This window comes from Acinonyx jubatus, chromosome B4 (genome assembly GCF_027475565.1).
Source record: "Acinonyx jubatus isolate Ajub_Pintada_27869175 chromosome B4, VMU_Ajub_asm_v1.0, whole genome shotgun sequence".
Lineage (NCBI taxonomy): Eukaryota > Metazoa > Chordata > Mammalia > Carnivora > Felidae > Acinonyx > Acinonyx jubatus.
In genome coordinates this window covers 40926745-40945738 of record NC_069387.1, presented here as the reverse complement: position 1 = coordinate 40945738, position 18994 = coordinate 40926745, and the positions used below count along the sequence as shown (strand labels likewise).

The following is an 18994-nucleotide window of genomic DNA, read 5'->3' as shown; positions in this document are numbered from 1 at the left end:
TCTAGCCCCCCCACCCCCCACCCCGCCAGGCCCTTGCCCCCACCAACGCTGATGATCGTGGCAGTCAGGGCCTGCCTAGCAACCAGTCCAGGAGCCAGAATAGGAGGGTGAGAGGTGGCTCATCGTCAATGCCCAAGATTTTGACTCTTAGTTCAGAGTTGTGGGGAAGGGGGGTAAGAGGGTTACGGTGAATATGGGGAGGGTGCAGGCAGGAGCTGAGATTAGAAGGGACTGATCTGGATAATCCTTCTTCTCAACAAACCCCAACCAGCTGCCCCTGGGTCTGATCCTGGGGGGTGGGGAAAGGCACAGGGGATCCAGAGAGGAAGATGGACGGGCCTGTCCCTGCTTTGAGTGGACCAAGGGTGGGAAGCAGGGAGCAACCCCGACCCCGCTCCCATCTGGGGTTTGGCCCACTCCTTGCCCCCATGACTCACGGAGTCCTGCTGGGGCTGTGAAGGCTGGAACCAGAGGGATCAGGCTGCCCTATGTCTCGGTCAAGCTCAGAGAGGGAAGACGGGGCTTAGAGTTGGAGGCCCAAGGAGCAGCTGTCAGGGGTTTAGGTCCATTTGCATGCGGGGAGCAGGTGGCCGAGATTTCCCTGACAAATCACAGGCTTTGAGTGGCCCCGCCTCTGGGAGGCCCAAAGACACCTGTCTCCTCCCAGGCCAGCCACAGCCACTCCCCTCTGCAGACACCAGAGAAACTGTGATACACTCCATCGGGCCCTGGCTGAGGGATCTTCAGCTCTTTATTACAGGCTGGGACAGGGCACTGGGGCTATCCTCCCTCTCATCCTCCACAATGGAAGCAGTCGGGTCCTATCCCTGCCATTTCTTTCCAGGGAGGCATAGTGTCCTCGGTCTGTCCTAGGGCTGGAGGTCCATCAGCCAGGCCTCGTGAGCTCTAGGCTCGTCTGTGCACTGTCCTCTGAGTCCAGGGCTGGACAGCCCTCGTGATCCCCAAGGGAGTAGGGGTGCAGGGACAGAGAGCTCGCTGTTCTGCTCTCATCACATGGGGGCTTCTCGTGGGTCCTGGCATCAAGGTGGCCCTTCACAAGTCAAGTGGCCACCTCCCCACGGAGCTGGCTCAGTCCCTCACAGCTCCTCTCGGACCCGGGGTGGTTTCCCAACTCTGTCCTGGACCCGCTGAAGCCTGCGGCTGGGGGGTTCTGGGGAAGGGTCTCTGCTTGGCGTTTCTTCCTCTTCCTCCTCCTCCTCCTCTTCCTCCTCTGGCTCCTTCAGTAGCTCTTTGGCTTCTGTCCACTCCTAGGGAGTGGGGAGGAGAGTCTGGCCCAATCCCCTGCATCGCCTTGCCCCAAGGACCCTCCCTGGGGCATCTCAGCCCCTGCCCCTCATCCTTCACACACCAGGAGGGCCATCCCTTCCTGCTCCCACTCCTCCTCACCTGCTCCCTGTGCTCAGGTGCCCAGGTGTGCCACAGTGCCAGGGCGCAGCGCCGTCCCCGCGTCACAGCCCACACACCGTGGGGATTCTCTCCACCGGAGCTGAAGGCCACGAGGCGTCCACAGCGAGGACGAACCTGAGCCTGGGGGGTGAGGGCAGGTTCAGCTCCAGGGATAGGTGCTCTCAGAGAACTTGGCCCCGACTGCCTAGAGCAGGATGGGGGCAGGGGCACAAAATGTTCAGCTCTCCTACCCATCACTTCCCATTCCTGAATTCAGGGCCTATCTTGGGGGAAATGAGAAATCGGCCTCAACCTGAGGAGCACAAGTGCCAGACCAAGGCTAGAGGAGTTGGGAGCTAAAGAAAAGGGGCCTCCATGGAGGGCCTCCTGCCAGTCCCTTCCCAACCCCTGCCCAACCCTTTGGACCCAGGGTGATGCAATCTGAGGGTGCGAATGCAGTACCAGACTCTGGGTACTGGGGATAAGGATCTTGGGGACATTTTTCCACTTCAAGGAGGCCTTGGATTATCAGTAGCTGGCATTAGCGGAGAAGAAGCTAAGTGGGTAAAATGGAGGAATAAATGATGAAAACTCACTGCCCCTCTCCTTCTGCCCAATTCTAGCCCCTGGTTTATGCCTGGAATAGGGTTGGGGGTCCTGTGCTTTACCCACTCTACCTAAGGAGGTGAGGCAAACACTGAAGGCAGGGTGTGGAGGGGCCACTCGAGATCCCCTGAGGAGGGGTAATCAACCTCTAAGAGAGCCCCTGAACACAGACCAGTGGTGGAAAGGGCTGGGGAGGCCAGGAAAGGAAAGGGCTAAGGTGACCCCAGGCCATTTCCCTGCATTTGCCTCTGGGAACCTTCTGTTTTGAATCCTGAGTCCACAGCTGGGCTCCCTGTGACACCCCCACACCCCCTACCCTGCTTACTGTGACCGTGAGGGCGTTAGGCTCTGTGAAGAACAGGTCCCCACCATGGAAGTCATCATTGAGGTAGAGGAGCCCACTGGAAAGGGAAGGAGACAGCAGGCAGTGAGACCCCCAACCCAGGCCCGCCTGCCTGACCCCTGGGGGTGGGGGGCGCCCACCTATAGTCACGATAGGTGTAGGCCGGGGGCTCCCTCCAGCACTCCCCAGTGTCGGGGTCCAGCACACAATTGTCTGCGTGCACCGGGTGACTCAGGTCCATGCGCTGCTCTTGCTCTCCTGGGAAGCAAAGGGGCCTGGTGAACACCCCTGGGGCCCATCCACTGCCATCCACACCCACCCTGAGGCTTCGGGGGATCACTGCCGGGCCGAGCAGCCAGGCCCTCACCGGGGCAGGGGAGTCAGAAAACCCACAGAGTGCGGGGGCTGCTGAGGGTGTACAGTGCCCAACAGGGGCTCGAGGTTGGGGAGGAACAGCTGGGGTTCTTGGCGATTACCTTCTATGGCACTCCGGCACACCAGGTGGGTGAAGGAAAGATGCAGGGGCCGCTCCGGGGAAAAGTAGGCCTGTGTCAACGTCCGGACGCGCTCGCTCACCTCCAGAAGCAGCTTAGCCCCCTGACTGCCCACGGCCCCGGCCCGGGCCAGCTGCAAGCGGAGAAAGGAAGGGCGGGAAAGGAGGGGACCATGGAAGGACAGCCCAGACCCAGCCCCTGCCCTACTTCCATTGCTCTCCACCCACGGGTTTGGAGTCTCAGCAACCGGCTCTGTCCATCAGCCCAAACTGCCCCTTCCATTGGCTCTGTGACCATAACCCAGGTCCCTACGTCTCAGAACGCCTACCCCACCCCCAACTCTAGGCAGAGGACTCGGGTACTCTCGGTCTCTGGAGAGCCCTTCCACAGGAGAGGCCCAGGCCCGGGTTCCCAGCCTCCTGCGTACCCTCTTCTCCGGTTCTGGGCTTCAGACCAGGGCAGGGGGGCTTCCTCTCACCTGTGCAGCCTTGAGCACTGTGAGCCCCTCAAAGCGTTCGTGGGGGGTGTGAGGGGAGCGGCGGCCACGATAGCCAGACCTGGCTCCAGCCTCAGCAGCATCCTGTGGAGGGAGAGAGTCGGCTGTGGAGTCACACTCCCTGGGTCCCAGGCTATCTCCCACCTCACTGCCCACAGGGATACAAGACCTTCCTCCAATCCTCCCGCTTCCTGCAAGAAGCTAGAAGCCCCCAAGGTTCTCTGGTGGCCCCCCTCCCTGAGCTGCTGCCCTTCACGCAGAATGACTATCTTCATGTCTGTATTGTCACTCTCTGGTAAAGATATGGAATCCCACTCACCGGGGCTTCTATGCCCAGAACGCTGGAGAGCTTCCTACAGTGGGGAAGGGGCCTCTGAGAGGCTAAGGGCTGTTGGAGAAGCGGGGCAGGAAGGGCTTGAGCATTCACTCCTGATGAGCTAATAATACAGGAGTCTCTCCAGAAACAAGGCCCTAGCAGGAGGTTTGATAGTCAGGCAAGGTCCCAACCAGCTCAAGGTGGGGAGACAGCAGGTCTCTGACCTTTTCCCACCTGACACACTCTTGGAGAACGTGAGGACCCTTGATGCTGAGTCCCAATTACCCAACCACCTATGCGAGTCTCATTACCTGGGGGTCTCCCGGTATTTGGATGTCCTTTTCCTGACACCTATTCTTTTGGTTGCTTTTTGAAACCACTACCTGTAACCCTGCATATAAACTCCATGGTCACCCAAGCCATCTAACCTTCTCTCCTTGTATTTATTCATTCAGCAAATTTGTACTGAGTGCTTACTATATGTCAGGCACTGTTCTAGGCACTGAGTACACAACTGTGAACATGAAAAGGTCCCTGCTCTCATGCAGTTCATATGTTGAGATAATAAATGAATAAACAAGCCAGATCAATTCAGATGGTGACAAGTGGTATAAAGAAAAAAACGGAGGCATCTATGTGGCCCAGTTGGTTAAGCGTCAGCTTTGGCTCAGGTCACAATCTCATAGTTTGTGAGTTCAAGCCCTGTGTTGGGCTCTGTGCTGACAGCTCAGAGCCTGAAGCCTGCTTCCGATTCTGTGACTCTCTCTCTCTCTGCCCCTCCTCTGTGCATGCTCTGTCTCTCTCTCCCTCAAAAATAAAATAAACATTAAAAAATTAAAAAAAAAAAAAAGAAAGAAAAGAAAATTAAAACGGGGTTTCATCCTTGAGAGTACCCAGGCAGTGGTTAGGGGACAGCTAATTGATGAGGTGACATCCAAATTGAAAGCAAATGGTATGGGGCGCCTGGGTGGCTCAGTCAGTTGAGCGTCCGACTTCAGCTCAGGTCGCGATCTCACGGTTCGTGAGTTCGAGCCCCACGTCAGGCTCTGGGCTGATGGCTCAGAGCCTGGAGCCTGCTTCCGATTCTGTGTCTCCCTCTCTCTCTGCCCCTCCTCCATTCATGCTCTGTCTCTCTCTGTCTCAAAAATAAATAAACATTAAAAAAAAATTAAAAAAAAAAAAAGCAAATGGTATGAAGGAGCCACTTCAACATGTGAGAGAGAAAATGTTCCAGGCTGCAGAAATAGTAAGTGCAAAGGTCCTGAGGCCTGAATGAATATAGTGTGATGAAGGAACAGAAAGAAAGCCTGATACCTGGGAGTTATCCCTGACTCTATCCTTTAGTCCTGAACTTCTCTATCTTTGACTTTCTAAATATTTTCTCATCTGTCCCCTCTCTCCATTTCCTTGCAATGAATATCTAACCTAAGGCAGTGGCATGCTTGCATCACCCCAGAAGCCTCTCCCCTTACTTTCCTCGCCCACTGCATTCTCCACAGTGCCACTAGAGGGATCTACCAATTCTGCAGGATGGTGACTCAGGACCCTGCTCCTGCCTGAGGGATGGGAACGTAAAAGTCAACCCCTCCTTAAATTCTCCAATAAGCTGTCCACCACCTACAAACTCCCTGGTAGGGTACAGGAGGCCCTTCGCCATCTCTTCTGTACCTCCACCTTTGGGTTCTCTCCCCTGGACCTCTTCTGGATGATCCACAGCCTGATGATAATAGCGATAATAGATAATAGATAGATAATAGATAATGGCTAACCCTAAGCACTTTTTATATTCTTCTAATACCTTTACCATGTACTACCTCACAACAACCTTAAAAGAACCACTGCCTTTATCCCTGTTTTACAGCTCAAGAAACTAGGCTCAGAGAAATTAAAATACACTGCGTGAGCTCACCCAGGTAATCACTGTCCCATGCTCTTAACTCCCGTGCTCTACTGCACTTGCCAGAGTACCCCCTGTCCTTCTCCCTTCCAGCCTGGCTTTCTTCCCCTTCTCTGCTTGTTAACTCATCCTTAAGACTGAGCTCAAATGCCAGCCCACCTCCCTCCGCCCAGTAAGCCTTCTGTGACTTTGCATTTTGGTGCTTCTGTTTGGATGGGTACATGTAGCAAACTTACCCCTTGCTCTAATTATGTGTCTCTGTGTCTGATTCTTTCTCTATGCAGTGAGGTCCTGAAGGCAGGTCCACGTTCATCTACCTCCCCCTGTAACCCAGTAGTTCTGAGTGCACAGCAGATACTCAGTGAGTGTGTGTGGAAGGCACACTGAGACTCAACCTGGTGAATATGGTTCATTCAACCCAAACGAGCAGGGGATACAATGGATGGAAGAAGACGCCTGTGCGTCTGCTAAGCTATCAGCCAAGCCGATAATTAAACTCTCGGCTAATCAAGGAATCCTCGCCTGCACACTCACCCTTTTTTGTCCCTTCGTGGTTTTTGTTTTGTTCTTCCTATCAATTTCTAGCAAAATTCCTTTGTAAAGAGTGTCCACCCACCCCACCTCAGCTAAGAGGAAGGGAACTTGTCCACAGCGGCGAGGTAGTGGCAGGCGCAGGGCCCCTGGAGAACCAGAGATGGCACAACAGGGGGCAGGCTGGGTGTGCTGAGCCTGAGGTCCCTAACTAGCCAACAGTGCCTACTCACAGGTCTTCTTACCTTGGCCAGCTGCAGCAGCAGCCCACACTCAGCTGGGGTGAGCAGCCCGTCCAACACGGCCCGTTCTGACCCATTCAGCTGTCTTGCATCCTGGGTCAGGGTGACTCCCTCCAGGAGGAGGACATCTGCAGGGGAAGAAACAGGACAGAGAGCGTTGAGCGCCCCCTGGGGGCAGACCCAGAGGTAGCTGGCGGCCCCCGGGCCCTCTCAGCTCCTGCTTCCTGCTCTCCTGGGAACTTACCCTTCCAGTGGGTCAAGGGCTTTGGCTGTGGCGGCTCATGGTCCCAAGGCCTCTTCTCTTGATCCTCTCTCAGGGGTGAGAGACATACTCAGTGGATGCACAGGCCAATCCAGACCTTCCAGGACCCCTCCCTCACCTTCCAGCTCAGGCCAGGCCACTCCCACCACAGGGCATCTCCTACCTGAGCTTTTCTCTAAGTGCCTCTGGGATGACAGCTGCTGGGGTCCAGGAATCCTGGGACAGTTAGGAAAAGCACCATCACCCACCACATCCAGCCTGAACCCCTGACATTAGACTCTGAACTTTCAGAGAGGAAGGTAGAGGTGAGAAAAGCCCCAGACTCATTGTCAGGAGCCCTGGGTGCTGGGCCAAACTCTGTAACAGCAACAACTGCTTACATAGAACTATTTGTCAGGTGCTGTTCTAACAACTTTATACACAAAAGTGGACTACATGAAACTTTATTGTTTAATGTCCACAAGTCTTATGAAACACCTTTTATTAAAAAAATTTTTTTTAACATTTATTCGTTTTTGAGAGAGCGAGCGAGAGAGAGAGACAAAACGTGAACAGGGGAGGGGCAGAGAGAGAGGGAGACACAGAATCCGAAGCAGGCTCCAGGCTCTAAGCTGTCAGCAAAGCCCAACACAGGGCCCGAACTCACAAACCGTGAGATCATGACCCAAGCCAAAGTCAGATGCTCAACTGACTGAGCCACCCTGGTGCTCCAATTTTATGACACACCTTGTCTTAATGTGCCCATTTTACAGTTGAACACTCTAAGGAGTGTCTAGGTGGCTCAGCCAGTTAAGTGTCCCGACTCCTGATTTCAGCTCAGGTCATGATCTCACAGTTCTTGAGTTTGAGCCCCACATTGGGCTCTGCACTGACAGTGTGGAGCCTGTTTGGGATTCTCTCTGCCCCTCCCCTGCTCATGGGCTCTCTCTCTCTCTCTCTCTCTCTCTCTCTCTGTCTGTCTCTCTGTCTCTCTCAAAATAAATAATAAAACTTAAAAAAAAAAAAAAAAAGACAGGGGCACCTGGGTGGCTCAGTCAGTTGAGTGTCCAACTTCAGCTCAGGCCACAATCTTGAGGTTCATGGGTTTGAGCCCTGAGTCGGGCTCTGTGCTGACAGCTCAGAGCCTGGAGCTTGCTTCAGATTCTGTGTCTCCCTCTCTCTCTGCCCCTCCCCTGCTCATGCTCTGTGTCTGTCTCTCTGTCTCTCTCTCAAAAATAAACAAACATTAAAAAAAAAAAAAAAGACTCTAAGACACAGAGAGGTAGAGTAACATGCCCAAGATCACACAGCTAGTCGGTGACAGAGTTGAGACTCAAACTAGCTTTAGAGGGGCACCTAGTGGCTCAGTCAGCAAAGCATGTGACTTTTGATCTTGGGGTCATGAGGTCCAGCCCCATGTTGGGTGTGGAGCCTTCTTAAAATCCATCCATCCATCCCTCCATACATACTAAACTAGCTTTAGAGGCTATGCTTTGAACCAGAGGATCTCAAACAAGGAGATTTTGCCCCACAGGGGACATTTGGCAATGTCTGGAAACATTTTTGATGGTCATGACTCAGAGAGTGCTATTGACATCTATTGGGTAGAGGCCAGGGGAGCTGTTGAACATTCTACAATGCCTAGGAAAGCCCCCTTCTGCTCCCCTACAAAGAATTATCAAGTCAAAAAAGTCAATGGTGCCAAGAAGGTTGAGAAAACCTGCTTTATGCTATCATCCTAGCAATGAACAAAACTCTGCCCTTTCGTTTCCTCGTATGACTACAATAAAAAGAATAGTAACGAAAGCAGCAACAACAGAACTTTCTCTAATTTCTAGCTAGTGCTATGGTTTCAAGAGTCCCATGAGACAGGTGTGATGTTCCCATTTTACAGGTAAGGAAATTGAGGCTGAGGCGAGTGAGGCTCCAGAGCTTGTTTATGGCAGAGAAGAGACCAACACCTAGGCCTGCATGACCCCAAAGCTGCCCTCTACTACAGGTACCTGCCTCTGTCCCTGAAAAACTGGGAATGCAGACTCCTCTCCAAGCCTCCCAGGGAGGGTGGGAAACAAATGGAGGGCATCACTGTTCTCCTCCTCCTGGGGGTGCACTGAAGGGTAGGATGGAGAGAAGGGGAGATACTCACAGGATCCTTGAAGCTGGTCCCCAGGTGCTCCATGGCGTAGTAGAGCTGTCTCTTCTCCCCCAAGGATCGAAGGATGAATTGCCGGATGTCCTGAGGCAGGGTGGGAAGCAGGGAGAAGGGGGTGAGACAAGGAGAGTGGGGCAGGGAAGTTAAGGCTGGAGGATGGTGGGGGGAGGAGTGTGTGTGTGTGCGCGCGCATCTGTGTGCGCGCACAGGAGGACACATAAGGCAGGGGCAAGGAGTGGTGAAGTTCAGGGAAGGGGGATGGTTGGCACGTGGACTCGGGAAGGAGAGTCTGAAGTGGGGGGCAGGGAGTGGAGACAAGTCTGATGAGGATCTGGGGTTGCCTGTAGTGCCAGATGGGGAGACAGAGTCCGGGTGACTCCGCAGGTATATTTGATTTTGGGTTACCTCAGAGAGTAAGGATGGAGCAGGGGGTTACCTCTCTTGGCCCGAGGCCAGGTCTCGGCTCTCCCAGCTGGGCCTGATACTGGTTCAGAGCCTTCTTGGCAGCCTCATCTTCCGGGTAGAAGAGCAGGACACTCAGGACATTTTCCATAGCCTGGGACAGATTCCCCACTGGAGACAGAGCAAGAGGGTGGGGGCGGGGCCCAGAGACTTAGAAGGGCAGTAATCCCTGGGCAGAGGCAGAGAAGACGGGGAGACAGAGGCCGAGCCAAAGAAGGTGGTCTCCCAATGCCAAACAACTCCAGAGCCCCCATTCCCCCTGGCAGGCACACTCATCCATTGCTTCTTTCCAAAGCTTACTCAAACATACCTGTGCTGTACAGGCAGAGTTCAAAGGGGAGGAAGAGAGGAGAGATTAAAGGAAGGTGAGAAGCAGCAAGGGCAGAAGGAGCCCTGTGACCCATCTCCCAAGCTTTCCACAACGGCGCCAAAGGAGAGCAAACGAGAGTTCTCCTGAAGTGATGGTCCCCACGGAGCCCTGACCGACTAGAGATCCAGAGACAGATGGGAGGGATGCAGAGATGGGGCTCAGGATACCATCAGAGGCAAAGCTTCACTTCCCCTGTTTCCAACCCCAGTCACCCTTCCCCAACTGACCCTGAGCATGGGCCTCGTGCAGCCGCCTCAGCTGGCTGGGAAGGAAGTCAGGGACAGGGAAGCTGCGGCCAGGACGTGTGGCTGTGTCCCCCACACAGCGCTGCCGGCACTGTAGGACCCGAATCCAGTGCCCTGCAGAGGACACAGGTGAACCATTCAGCTTCTGATGCCTCTCTCCGTGGCACCACAAACCCCCAGCTCCTTACCTGCAATGGTCTCATAGAGGCCCCCCTGGCCTCCAGTCCCTTCCTCCTCCTCTTCCTCCCTTTGCTGCTCCTCAGGCCCCTCGCAGCCAGCCCGGCAGCTCTCCACCTGGGCCAGGCTCTCCTGCAGGGCCTCCTCTAGCCGGGGCAGTGCCAGTCCTGCTTCCTGACGCCCCAGTAGCTCCAGGCCATCGTCATAGGCTGCCTGTTGGGGAGGGGGGTGGGCGGTCACCCGAGATCCTGGGGCAGGGTGCCAAACAAGATTGGGGGGTAGAAAGAAGGGGCGGGGCGTTGGTCTCATTTGGGACATGGACTCCCGACCCCACTTCACCTTGGGGAATATAGGGTGGGTCTCAGGATCGGAATGGTAGAACACGGGACTTGAGTGATCCTCAGGAAGAAAGCTAAGTCCCAGAGAGGGACTCTCCATCCAGGGTTACTGAGGACACGCATCTCCTGACACCTGAGCTACACAGGTCAGAGCCCAGTGAGCCCCATGGACCCAGCCAGTCAAAGGGTCTCACCCAGTATGGGGGAGTCTCCAGGTCCCGGAAGCTCTGGGGCCGCACCCTAGACATACGTCTGTACTTGGCCATGTCCTCCCGCATCTGGAGGTGTGTTGGGTTTGCTACAAAGAAGGTGTGTGCTGCGGCGGCTGCCAGGTCCAGCTTCTTCAGCTGAGAAGTGGGAAGGATGAGGAAGTTAGTGCCCTCAGGTATTGGGGTCAGACCTCTCTCTCTGCCCCCTCACTGGCCTTCCCATTCCACACGCACAGCAGGAACTGCCCCGAGACCATCTGGAAGACTTGTCCATCTCTCAACCTCCAGACCCCCTAGAAACCAGTATTCTGGGGAAGTTCAGGAGTTCGGTTGCTAAGGAAAGAGGGGTTTCAAGACTTTGGAGCGGGTGCGATATGGGCAGAGGGACCTCAGGGCCTCAGTTTGGGAGATAAGGTACAAGTGATGGCTAAGTGCGGTAGGGACGTGGGGGAGACCTGAGCGGCCAGTAAAACCCGCAGGTCTCTAGGACCCTGAGCTGAGGTGTGTGGGACCAGCGCCCCCCTCTCCCCAGCCACGTAGGCATTAGCTACTGAACTAGTAGCTGCGGCCCGCCCCCCAGACGTCCGGCCTCACCGCTCCTCAGCTTTGCCCCTGCCAGGCAAAGGCTCACACTCTACGCACCGCCCCCCCCGCCAATACTTCCAGTCCAACGGTGGGGTTTCCCCCCATCCCCTCCGCTTCGCTCCTAGGAAGAGGCTGCTATCACCCCACGTAGGTCTCAGGAAGACCTAACATTTCAGGCCCCTTCTCTCCGTCTCCGATCTATTTCCACCCTGTCTCAGGAACCCACCCAGCCCCGCTCCAACTTTGCTCCCACTCTCCCTTAGGCTGTCCCTCGGCGACCGCAACAGGTACTTGACGTGGTTTTCATGGGACCTGCTCAAAAGGAGAGGTCCGTTGACCGCCCTCCCCCCCAGCCCCACCCGGAGTCCCGGGCGCCGGCTTTCCGCCCTCTCCTGGCGAGCTCCAAGTAGCAGCGCAGCGCGGGTCGGGGCAGGACCCGGAAAGGGCCCGGGCGGCTCCCGCACCTGGTAGTAGGCCCTCTGCAGGTAGTTGTAGGGCTCCCGGCGGCGGAAGGCGTCCCGGAGCGCGCTCCCCACGCGGAGCCGCGCCGCGCCCCCGGGGCCCAGCCTCTGCACCCCGCACTGGGTCAGGCACTCGGCCCGTCGGAGCGCGGCGCGAAGCAGCAGCCGCTCCCAGGCCCCCTGCGCCGGGCCGGGCCCGGAGTCCGGGGCGTCGAGCAGCACGGCGGGGAGTGCGGCCCCCGGTTCGGCCGCACAGCGCGCCCCGCAGTCCCGCCGCGCGCGGCCCAGGGCCGCCTGGCTCCGCAGCGCCTCCCGCAGCAGCGCCACGGCCGGCGCCCAAGCCCCGGCCGCGTAGGCGCGCAGCCCGTCCGCGTAGAGCAAGTCCGGGGCCTGGGGGGGCGCACCCGGGGACAGCCGGGCCAGGCCTGGGGGCTCGGGCGACCCCGGCGGAGGCAGCAGCAGCAGTAGCAGCAGCAACCGGAGGAGCCGGAGCATGGTGCCGGAGGCGCCGGCCGGCTGCCGAAGCGGAATGCGGGAGCCCAGAGGGAGAGAGAGGATAGGGGGATGGGAGAGGGAGGGGAAAGGAAGGAGAGAGGGAGAGGAGGGAGGAGAGGAAGAGAGAAGGAATGAGCGCGGCCAAGGAGTGCTGATGGAGCCCAGATTCAACCCATATTGGCCACTATGAGAGCCAGAGAAGTCAGGAAGCCTGGCAGCGAGTGGAGAAAGCAGTCTTTAAGACGAAGAGTAGTGTGGGAGGCCGAGAAACAGGCGGGCCGTGAAGAGCAGATGGCAAAGGGCTGGAACTGGAGCGGGACCGGTGCTTTGGAAAACAGCATGGTGAGCCTCTTAGGACCCTCGACTCCAACCCTGAGGCCCACGGGGTGAATGTAGCTACCGCAGCTGTGTTCCCCTCCACTCTGTGCCCCGCCCACCCCCGCCCACACACTGTTGAGTCCAGGACGAGGAGTGTGGAAGCCTCCCATACACCTACCCACACACACTTTTGGAAAAAGACCTTTAAAATGCAACATGGGATGCAGGCCTGTGATACCAAGTCAGGCCCAAATCCTTTCCTGCCCAGAAAGTGAGGCCTTAGGTGGATCTGGGGTTAGAGGAGAGCTGGAGCATGGCAGATGGAATCACACCCTGAAACCACCTTCCACCAATCTGAACAAAGATCCTTCACGCCCCAAACCAGCACACTCAAGTGTCCCCCCATGCCCAGCACAAGATGCTCTTATATGCCCGTCCCTGTGGATGTCTTCATGTTTGAGTTTGTCCTTCTCTGGGTGTATTTCTGTGCCTCTGTCCACAGCCCCTGCTCTATTTTGTCCTCGCTGAGCCATTCCACCGCCCAGCCTCCAATCATATCCTTTACCACTCTAGTACAATGGACACCAAGGTTTCCATGGCAACACTTCAGGCTTTAATACAATTTGCTAAGGATGATGGAAGGTGAGTAGGACATCTCTGGTCATCGAGATAGGAGACAGCGGGGGCTCCGGGCCCCAGATCCAGCGCCCATCTCCCCGGAGTCTGGAGGCAGCTGCCCTAGGCTCAGGGCCAGAACAGGTGATACTCAGGGCCCCTCATCTGAGTCCTGCAGGCCCACTTGGGCTCACAGCGTCAGCTGGGGGAAAATGGGATTACCTGGGCCCCAGGATCCTCCCCAAGGTCTTGCACTCCCCTCACCTCCTGTCAGGGAGCAGCGTCTCCCTGCACTTAAGCCCAAAGGAAGTCCAGCGGGTCTGCTGTCAGGGGACCCAAGGGAAAGCCTGCGGGGTGAGAGGCCCAGGGGCCTGGGCCGGCGAGGAGAGGGCCCCGGTGAAGCAGTTGGAGAAGGCAGAGGTGTCTCATCAATGAAGGTGGTGATCTCTTCCCGGAAGAAGCCAGGACCCCGTGGGGGTCCCCCACCTGACCCCAACATCCCACCCTCCAGGAACTGGCGAAGGCTGGCCAGCCCCCCACCTTCAGCTTCCTCCTCATCCTCCTCATCCTCCAGCCTTTGTCTTCGTCCCAGGTACTCAGGAGGGCCCCCCAGGGCTCGGCTCTGGGCTGGGAGGACCCGGATGTCATCAGAGGATGACCACTTATGTAGGATGGAGCCTGGTGCCCGAGGTGTAGAGAAGATGTTGGTCTCATCATGGGACAGACGGCGGGACAGGGGTACCTGGGGAGAGGAGCAAGTAGACCCAGAGGGGCTATAGGGACAAAGGGGGTAAAGGCAAGAACCTAAGTGGGGATGCTGCAAGATGGCTTCACCCCCTTAAACTTTTGCAAAACATCCTCTGGGGGCTGCTGGGTGGCTCAGTCGGTTAAGCGTTAGACTCTTGATTTCAGCTCAGTCTTGATCTCCGGGTTTGTGAGTTGGAGCCACGCATCCGGCTCTGCGCTGACAGTGTGCAGTCTACTTGGGATTTTGGGATTCTCTCTCTGCCTGTCTCTCTGCCCCTCCCCTGCTCTCTCTCAAAAATAAACTTAAAAAAAAAAAAATCCTCTGACGGGCAAACCTGGTTCTGAGAGGTCTGAAGGGAAGCCTCTCTTGCCACACTTTTCTTTCACCTACCCCTTAGGTGCCCTGCAGGCCAGGGCTAGGGAATGGGGAGTCAGGATGGCTCTCAGAGACTGGACACAAGAAGAACGGGGATACCCAGAATAGGAGGTTCATTCCCTAGTCCCATACCTGTAAGTAGTGGACCCTCTCAAGAGGGGGAAACAGCATGTGCCTTCCAGGCAACAGCTTCACCTGGGTGGGGTCCCTGCCCCCTGGTCCTGTGGCACCATTAGCATCAAAACGAACTTTGCACACTCGGCCATCTGCATAGTCATCACAGCCGCCATCTAGGAGAGAAAAGGGGCAGAGTGGTTACAGGCAGGGAATACCCACTCCCCTCCTCTCCCCCCCTTAAAACTTCCTGCCCCCTTTTTAAGCTCCCCAGAGAATCCTTCTGTTCACACTAGTCTGTAAGCTCCAAGAGGAAAAGCAGGAGCGTCTAACATCTGTTGCATTCAGTGCTTAGTCCCTAGTGCTTCATACATACAGACGTATTTATTGAAACAGTTACAAGCCCACCCCCAACAACTGTCCCTGTAGCTGGGGGTGTGTCTCAGGGAGGCTAACCTCCCCTTAATTCCACAGCCTTCCTTTATGGTTGTGTTAGGACTCTGGCCTGTTTCTCAGGCACTCTTCCTGGAGAGTGGAGGCAAAGCTGGGTAGTGTGGGCTTCCAGGGGGGAACCGACGCCCAGTGGAGGGAGCTCCCAGTACAGAAGGAAGCAATGGGCGGGCGTACATCGGGTTGCGTGATTAGGGAAAAGGGAGCCTGGAGTCAGCCCAAGGGTGGCGCGGGTTCCGTCCAGCAGGGGGCACTCAAGGGTAGCCCATCCCCACACGGAGAAGGGCTGGTAGAAATGGGCAGAAGAGGGAGTCCAAGCCCCCGGGAAAGCCAAAGCCCGGTCCCTCCTCTGACCGTCGTCGCCATCCTCCTCCGACATGATGGCCACGCACTGCTCCCACACAGTGCGCACGTCGGCACGGTAGCGCTCGCAGGACCAGATGAAGGAGGGCAGCAGCAGCGTCTGCGCCATGGAGCACCACAGCACAGCCAGCACCATCCACGGCGGAGCCGAGTCCGACTTAAGGGAGAAGAAGCTCACCACCTAGCGGGAGGATGGGGAATGGCGCGGGGTCACGACCCAGAGCTCAGAGGTCCCACTTGACCCCAGATCCAATATCCTAGTGCAGTGGGTGGACAAGAAGGAAAGGATGGCCCGGTTCACAGAGGATCGTGACAGAGGCAAAGTTGGAGGTGGAATGGGATGAACAGAGGGGAAGGGACTGATTCAGAGGAAGATCAGGGGCAAGTAGTGAAGATAAAGCCCCCGAGGGGTTGGGGGAGAAGCAGAGGTGGTAGAGAAAACTTGAACACAGAGAGAAATTCAGGAAGAGGGACTAGATGGGGATGCAAAAAGCTGGGGTGGTGGGGTGAGCTCTCTGGGGTTTCCACCCAGAGTGCTGAGAGGCCCTGTGGTAACCGGAGAGTGGCAGGGAATGGAGAATGGAGGTCCAGGGGCTGAAGCAGGGAGACACAGGGTACATGGTGGAGCTGGAAGATAGGTGGAGGCAGTAAAGGACGGATGACAGGGTTGAGCAGCAGCAACCGGGAAACAGATGATGAGGCTGGGGGTGACGGGAACCAGGAGACGGATGACAGAGGTGGGGGGCTCACAAATGTAGCAGGGGTGGGCAAAAAAAAGGAAGGTGGACGGCGGAGCTGCTGTATGGCTGATGACTTCGAGGTCAGGTGGTTGTGCTGGGGCCTGGATATTAGGGATAGCAGGTGGGGGACCCCAATCTCACCAAGATGGGCACCCCTGTGAGTGAGTCATAGAGAAAGACGATGGCGCTGACCAAGTTGGTGACCTGCAGGGATGTCTTGGCCGACTCAGAGCCGTCCAGCGAGGACCGCCGCTTGCCTCTGGCATCCTCCACCACAATGGCTGGCACCTCAAAAGCTGGCCGGGTACCCAACCCCCCTGGCCCACCCCCCTTGGCCCCACCCCCAACCCCCGCTCTCCGGGCCAGCCGAGCCCTCCGGGGCCGGGCCCACAATGTCTGGTAGAAGGTGATGGCCACACAGACCAGCCCCATGACAATGCCCCCAAGGAGCAAGAGGCTGAAGCAGACGCCAAAGCCCAGGCCAATCTTGGAGACTATGAACTGGCAGCCACGGGCGTAGTACCGCTCGCCATTGTTGTGCCAGCCGATGGAGGGCAGCGTGGAGAGGATGAAGCTGACCATCCAGATGCCCATGACAGCATGCAGCGCCTGCTTCTTGGCGTTGCTGAGGCGGTAGTTGACGGGCCAGCGCACCATCCACATGCGATGGTAGGAGAGCGAGGCGACTGTGAAGCAGGTGGCCAGGGCCAGTGTGTAGTAGGTGGACACAAAGACCTTGCAGATGCTCTCGTTCCAGTCATAGTCAGAAGAAGCCTGCCGCCGTAGCTGCACCACGGCGAAGGTGGTGAGGGGCACAGCCGCCATGAGTATGTGTGTGCCCGCCAGGAAGCAGAGCAGTAACTCCAGCGGCTTGTGCTTTTGCTGCTTGGCCGAGATGCTGAGGATGATCCAGGCATTGGCCAGCAGTGCCAGGAGCCCACAGGCCAGCCAGGACAATGCGTTTGAGCGCAGGGAGGCCTCCTCTGCCCCTGCCCCGCCCCGAGCCATCCTATCCTCGGTCCCCCCACCCCCCCTTGAACTCCTGGGGGTGGGGGCTAGGTCTCACCCTGGAGCCCCACTCACACACACACCCATTATGCGTACAATCCTTGCCCTGTAGTGAAGCAGGCCACGGCTAAGCCTACCTTCCTGCTCAGCATTGCATGACCGACCCAGCTAAAGTCAGGTGTGGAGGGCAGGGGAGGAGACTGAGGGTCAGCAGAGGTGATCCTCAGCCTCCATACCGGGTGGGGCCCTTCCTGAAGTATCCCTGTAATTGAGGGGAAGGGGGAGGGGGAGGAGGAGCGGGAGGAGCAAGCTGACTGCTTTCCCAACTATGAGGCTGGCTGAGGAGCTCTGGTCCCCATGCCAGGACTTCCAGTTCTCTTCTTCCTCTGGTTCTTGACCAGCCTGGGATCTTCTGGGCACCCCAAGGGGTGTGGGGGTAAGGCTCAGCCACCTGGACAAACTGCAAGGGAGAAATGACATGTGGTGGGGGGGAGGGCAAAGGTAGGGCTTGGGCTGGTCTCCAGCTGACTTCCTGTGCCCCCTTCTCTGGAAAATATACGCAAACAACCTATTACTAGGGGTCATAGGGTCATTCAGAACATTCTCCTGCCTTAAACCAGATGGCCAATCACATAGCCCACACAGGTAAGAGCCCTGCTTTCCAGACCTTCAGGGAAAGAAGATATTCTGACCTCCTGTCTCCTACCCTTTTTCAGCCCTTTTTCCTCCCTCTGTCATTCCCTGGTCCCTTCTTATACCCTCTGCTCAGTAGTATTCAATCCCTATTTTCATGTCCCTGAATCTCTCTTCAGGGCTACTGATGGCAGATACATGACTTGTTTCTTCTTGAGGGTTCATGGTAAACTGGGATATGTGTGCTAATACAGCTCCTCCCCGATGCTCCAGCTCCTGGGCCCAGGGCTCTTGGTGCTCAGCCCCATTTCCCCCAAGCCTGCATGATCCCCCTCTAGCTCACTAGGGACCTGGGAAGATGGGAGAAAGGAAGCCAGGGACTGAGGGGGGGGGGCCTAGGGAACCCGAAGGCGGGGAAACCGCTGACATCAGAAGCATCCAGAAATGGAAAGATGGGGAACTAGGGGGAAGGAGGAGAGTTTGAGCAGAAGAGAAAGAAGGGGCAAAGTGATAGTATCTGAAAATAGAAGGAAAACCCCAGAGACCCTTCACAAGAAGGCTTATGAGGGAAGAGGGGTTGCATGGAACGAGGGAGCAGGAAATAGGAAAAAGCCCAATGTTGAATAAGGTGCAGCATCCCACTGGTAGACCTCCACTCCTTCCTCCCATGCCCCAGCCTCAGTTTCCCTCTGATGGGAAGGAGGATAGTCCTGAATTTCCTGAAGCTGAGCTTCAGTGAGCCCTTGGGAGGAGACTAAGAGGAAATCAGATGAAACCCTGAACAGAGTGGAGGCAAGAAGGATGAGCTAATGGCTTTGGGGGCAAATAGGGGTAAAAATGGGGCACAGAAGTGAGAGGGTCTACTTCCTGTGGAAGAATCTCAGATCCTAGCCCTCCCTGAGAGGTCCTAGTCCGCCCCCCACCTTTGTTCCCTCCCGAGCCCAGTATACCCTAGTTGCCATGGCAATGGCCAGCCAGAGGGAGGTGGAAGGAATTGGTCAGAAGCGCTCCCCCCCCCCACTACTCTCCCTTACAGCCTGGCACCCCTTCCCAACTACCCTCACCCAGGCCCAGCGGGTGGGTTTAGGAAAAAAGAGATGGGGAGTCAGAGAGGGAGGGAGGGAGGAAGGATGTGAAGGACAGAGAGGAGGTGAAGGACAGAGAAAGATCAGAGGAAGGTGGGAGGGAGGATCTGGGGGACTCCACCGCTGTCAGGGGTCCCTCGCCCTTCGGGGTGAAGGGGTAAGGTCAGGCGACTCCTCCCTCCTGCCACCCACCGTGTTCTCCAGGGCAGTGACAGCAGGTGGCTGGGGAGGAGGGGCCGGCCGGAGGGGAGAGAAGGCGGCTGGGGGGAGGAGAGGAGGGGGCCGCGGGGGACAGGGCAGGGGTCGTCTTACCTCTGGCTGCGCCCGGCACTGCCATGGAGACCGCACTCCCGACGCGGCTCGCCCGGGCTCCCGCCGCCCGCCGGCTCCAGCTCGCCCGCCCTCCTCCTTCCCTCCCTCCTTCCCTCCGGGCCTCCCTCCCCCTCCTCGGTCCCAGCCTCCCGGGCTCGGTCCGCCG

The 18994-nt window shown here is 57.1% G+C and overlaps 3 protein-coding genes across 3 annotated transcripts in view; 1 reads left to right on the top strand and 2 right to left on the bottom strand.

Annotated features, from left to right (window-relative positions):
- Window positions 1-18994, top strand: part of PHB2 (prohibitin 2) — a 125774-nt gene that overhangs the window by 106635 nt on the left and 145 nt on the right. Inside the window, exon 9 of the mRNA XM_053199616.1 lies at window positions 18721-18734. Within this exon, the coding sequence (XP_053055591.1) occupies window positions 18721-18734 (14 nt within the window). The remainder of the gene's footprint in view (window positions 1-18720; window positions 18735-18994) is intronic.
- P3H3 (prolyl 3-hydroxylase 3) lies at window positions 722-12082 on the bottom strand. The gene is made up of 15 exons (XM_027073287.2): window positions 11576-12082; window positions 10512-10664; window positions 9991-10192; window positions 9785-9916; window positions 9162-9298; window positions 8720-8809; window positions 6758-6810; window positions 6577-6644; window positions 6336-6460; window positions 3329-3430; window positions 2833-2983; window positions 2497-2614; window positions 2339-2414; window positions 1408-1548; window positions 722-1268 (listed from the first exon to the last, which is right to left on the bottom strand). Exons 1-15 carry the CDS (start codon window positions 12065-12067, stop codon window positions 1098-1100), a joined length of 2211 nt encoding a protein of 736 aa, XP_026929088.2. The 5' UTR covers window positions 12068-12082; the 3' UTR covers window positions 722-1097.
- Window positions 12988-18983, bottom strand: GPR162 (G protein-coupled receptor 162). The gene is made up of 5 exons (XM_027074156.2): window positions 18829-18983; window positions 15932-17258; window positions 15042-15231; window positions 14256-14413; window positions 12988-13742 (listed from the first exon to the last, which is right to left on the bottom strand). The coding sequence occupies exons 2-5, from the start codon at window positions 16796-16798 to the stop codon at window positions 13191-13193; spliced, it is 1767 nt and encodes a 588-aa protein (XP_026929957.1). The 5' UTR covers window positions 16799-17258; window positions 18829-18983; the 3' UTR covers window positions 12988-13190.

Bases quoted from the DNA above. Each gene is read 5' to 3' on its own strand.
- GPR162 (XM_027074156.2), bottom strand. From the start codon at position 16,798: ATGGCTCGGGGCGGGGCAGGGGCAGAGGAGGCCTCCCTGCGCTCAAAC. The intron at 15,232-15,931 runs GTGAGATTGGGG...TCCTCCCGCTAG, and splicing joins TCACAGGGGTGCCCATCTTG to GTGGTGAGCTTCTTCTCCCT. The intron at 14,414-15,041 runs GTCAGAGGAGGG...TTTCTCTCCTAG, and splicing joins GGAGGAGGATGGCGACGACG to ATGGCGGCTGTGATGACTAT.
- P3H3 (XM_027073287.2), bottom strand. From the start codon at position 12,067: ATGCTCCGGCTCCTCCGGTTGCTGCTGCTACTGCTGCTGCTGCCTCCG. The intron at 10,665-11,575 runs GTGCGGGAGCCG...CCCACTTCTCAG, and splicing joins TGCAGAGGGCCTACTACCAG to CTGAAGAAGCTGGACCTGGC. The intron at 1,549-2,338 runs GTAAGCAGGGTA...CTCACCCCCCAG, and splicing joins CTAACGCCCTCACGGTCACA to GCTCAGGTTCGTCCTCGCTG.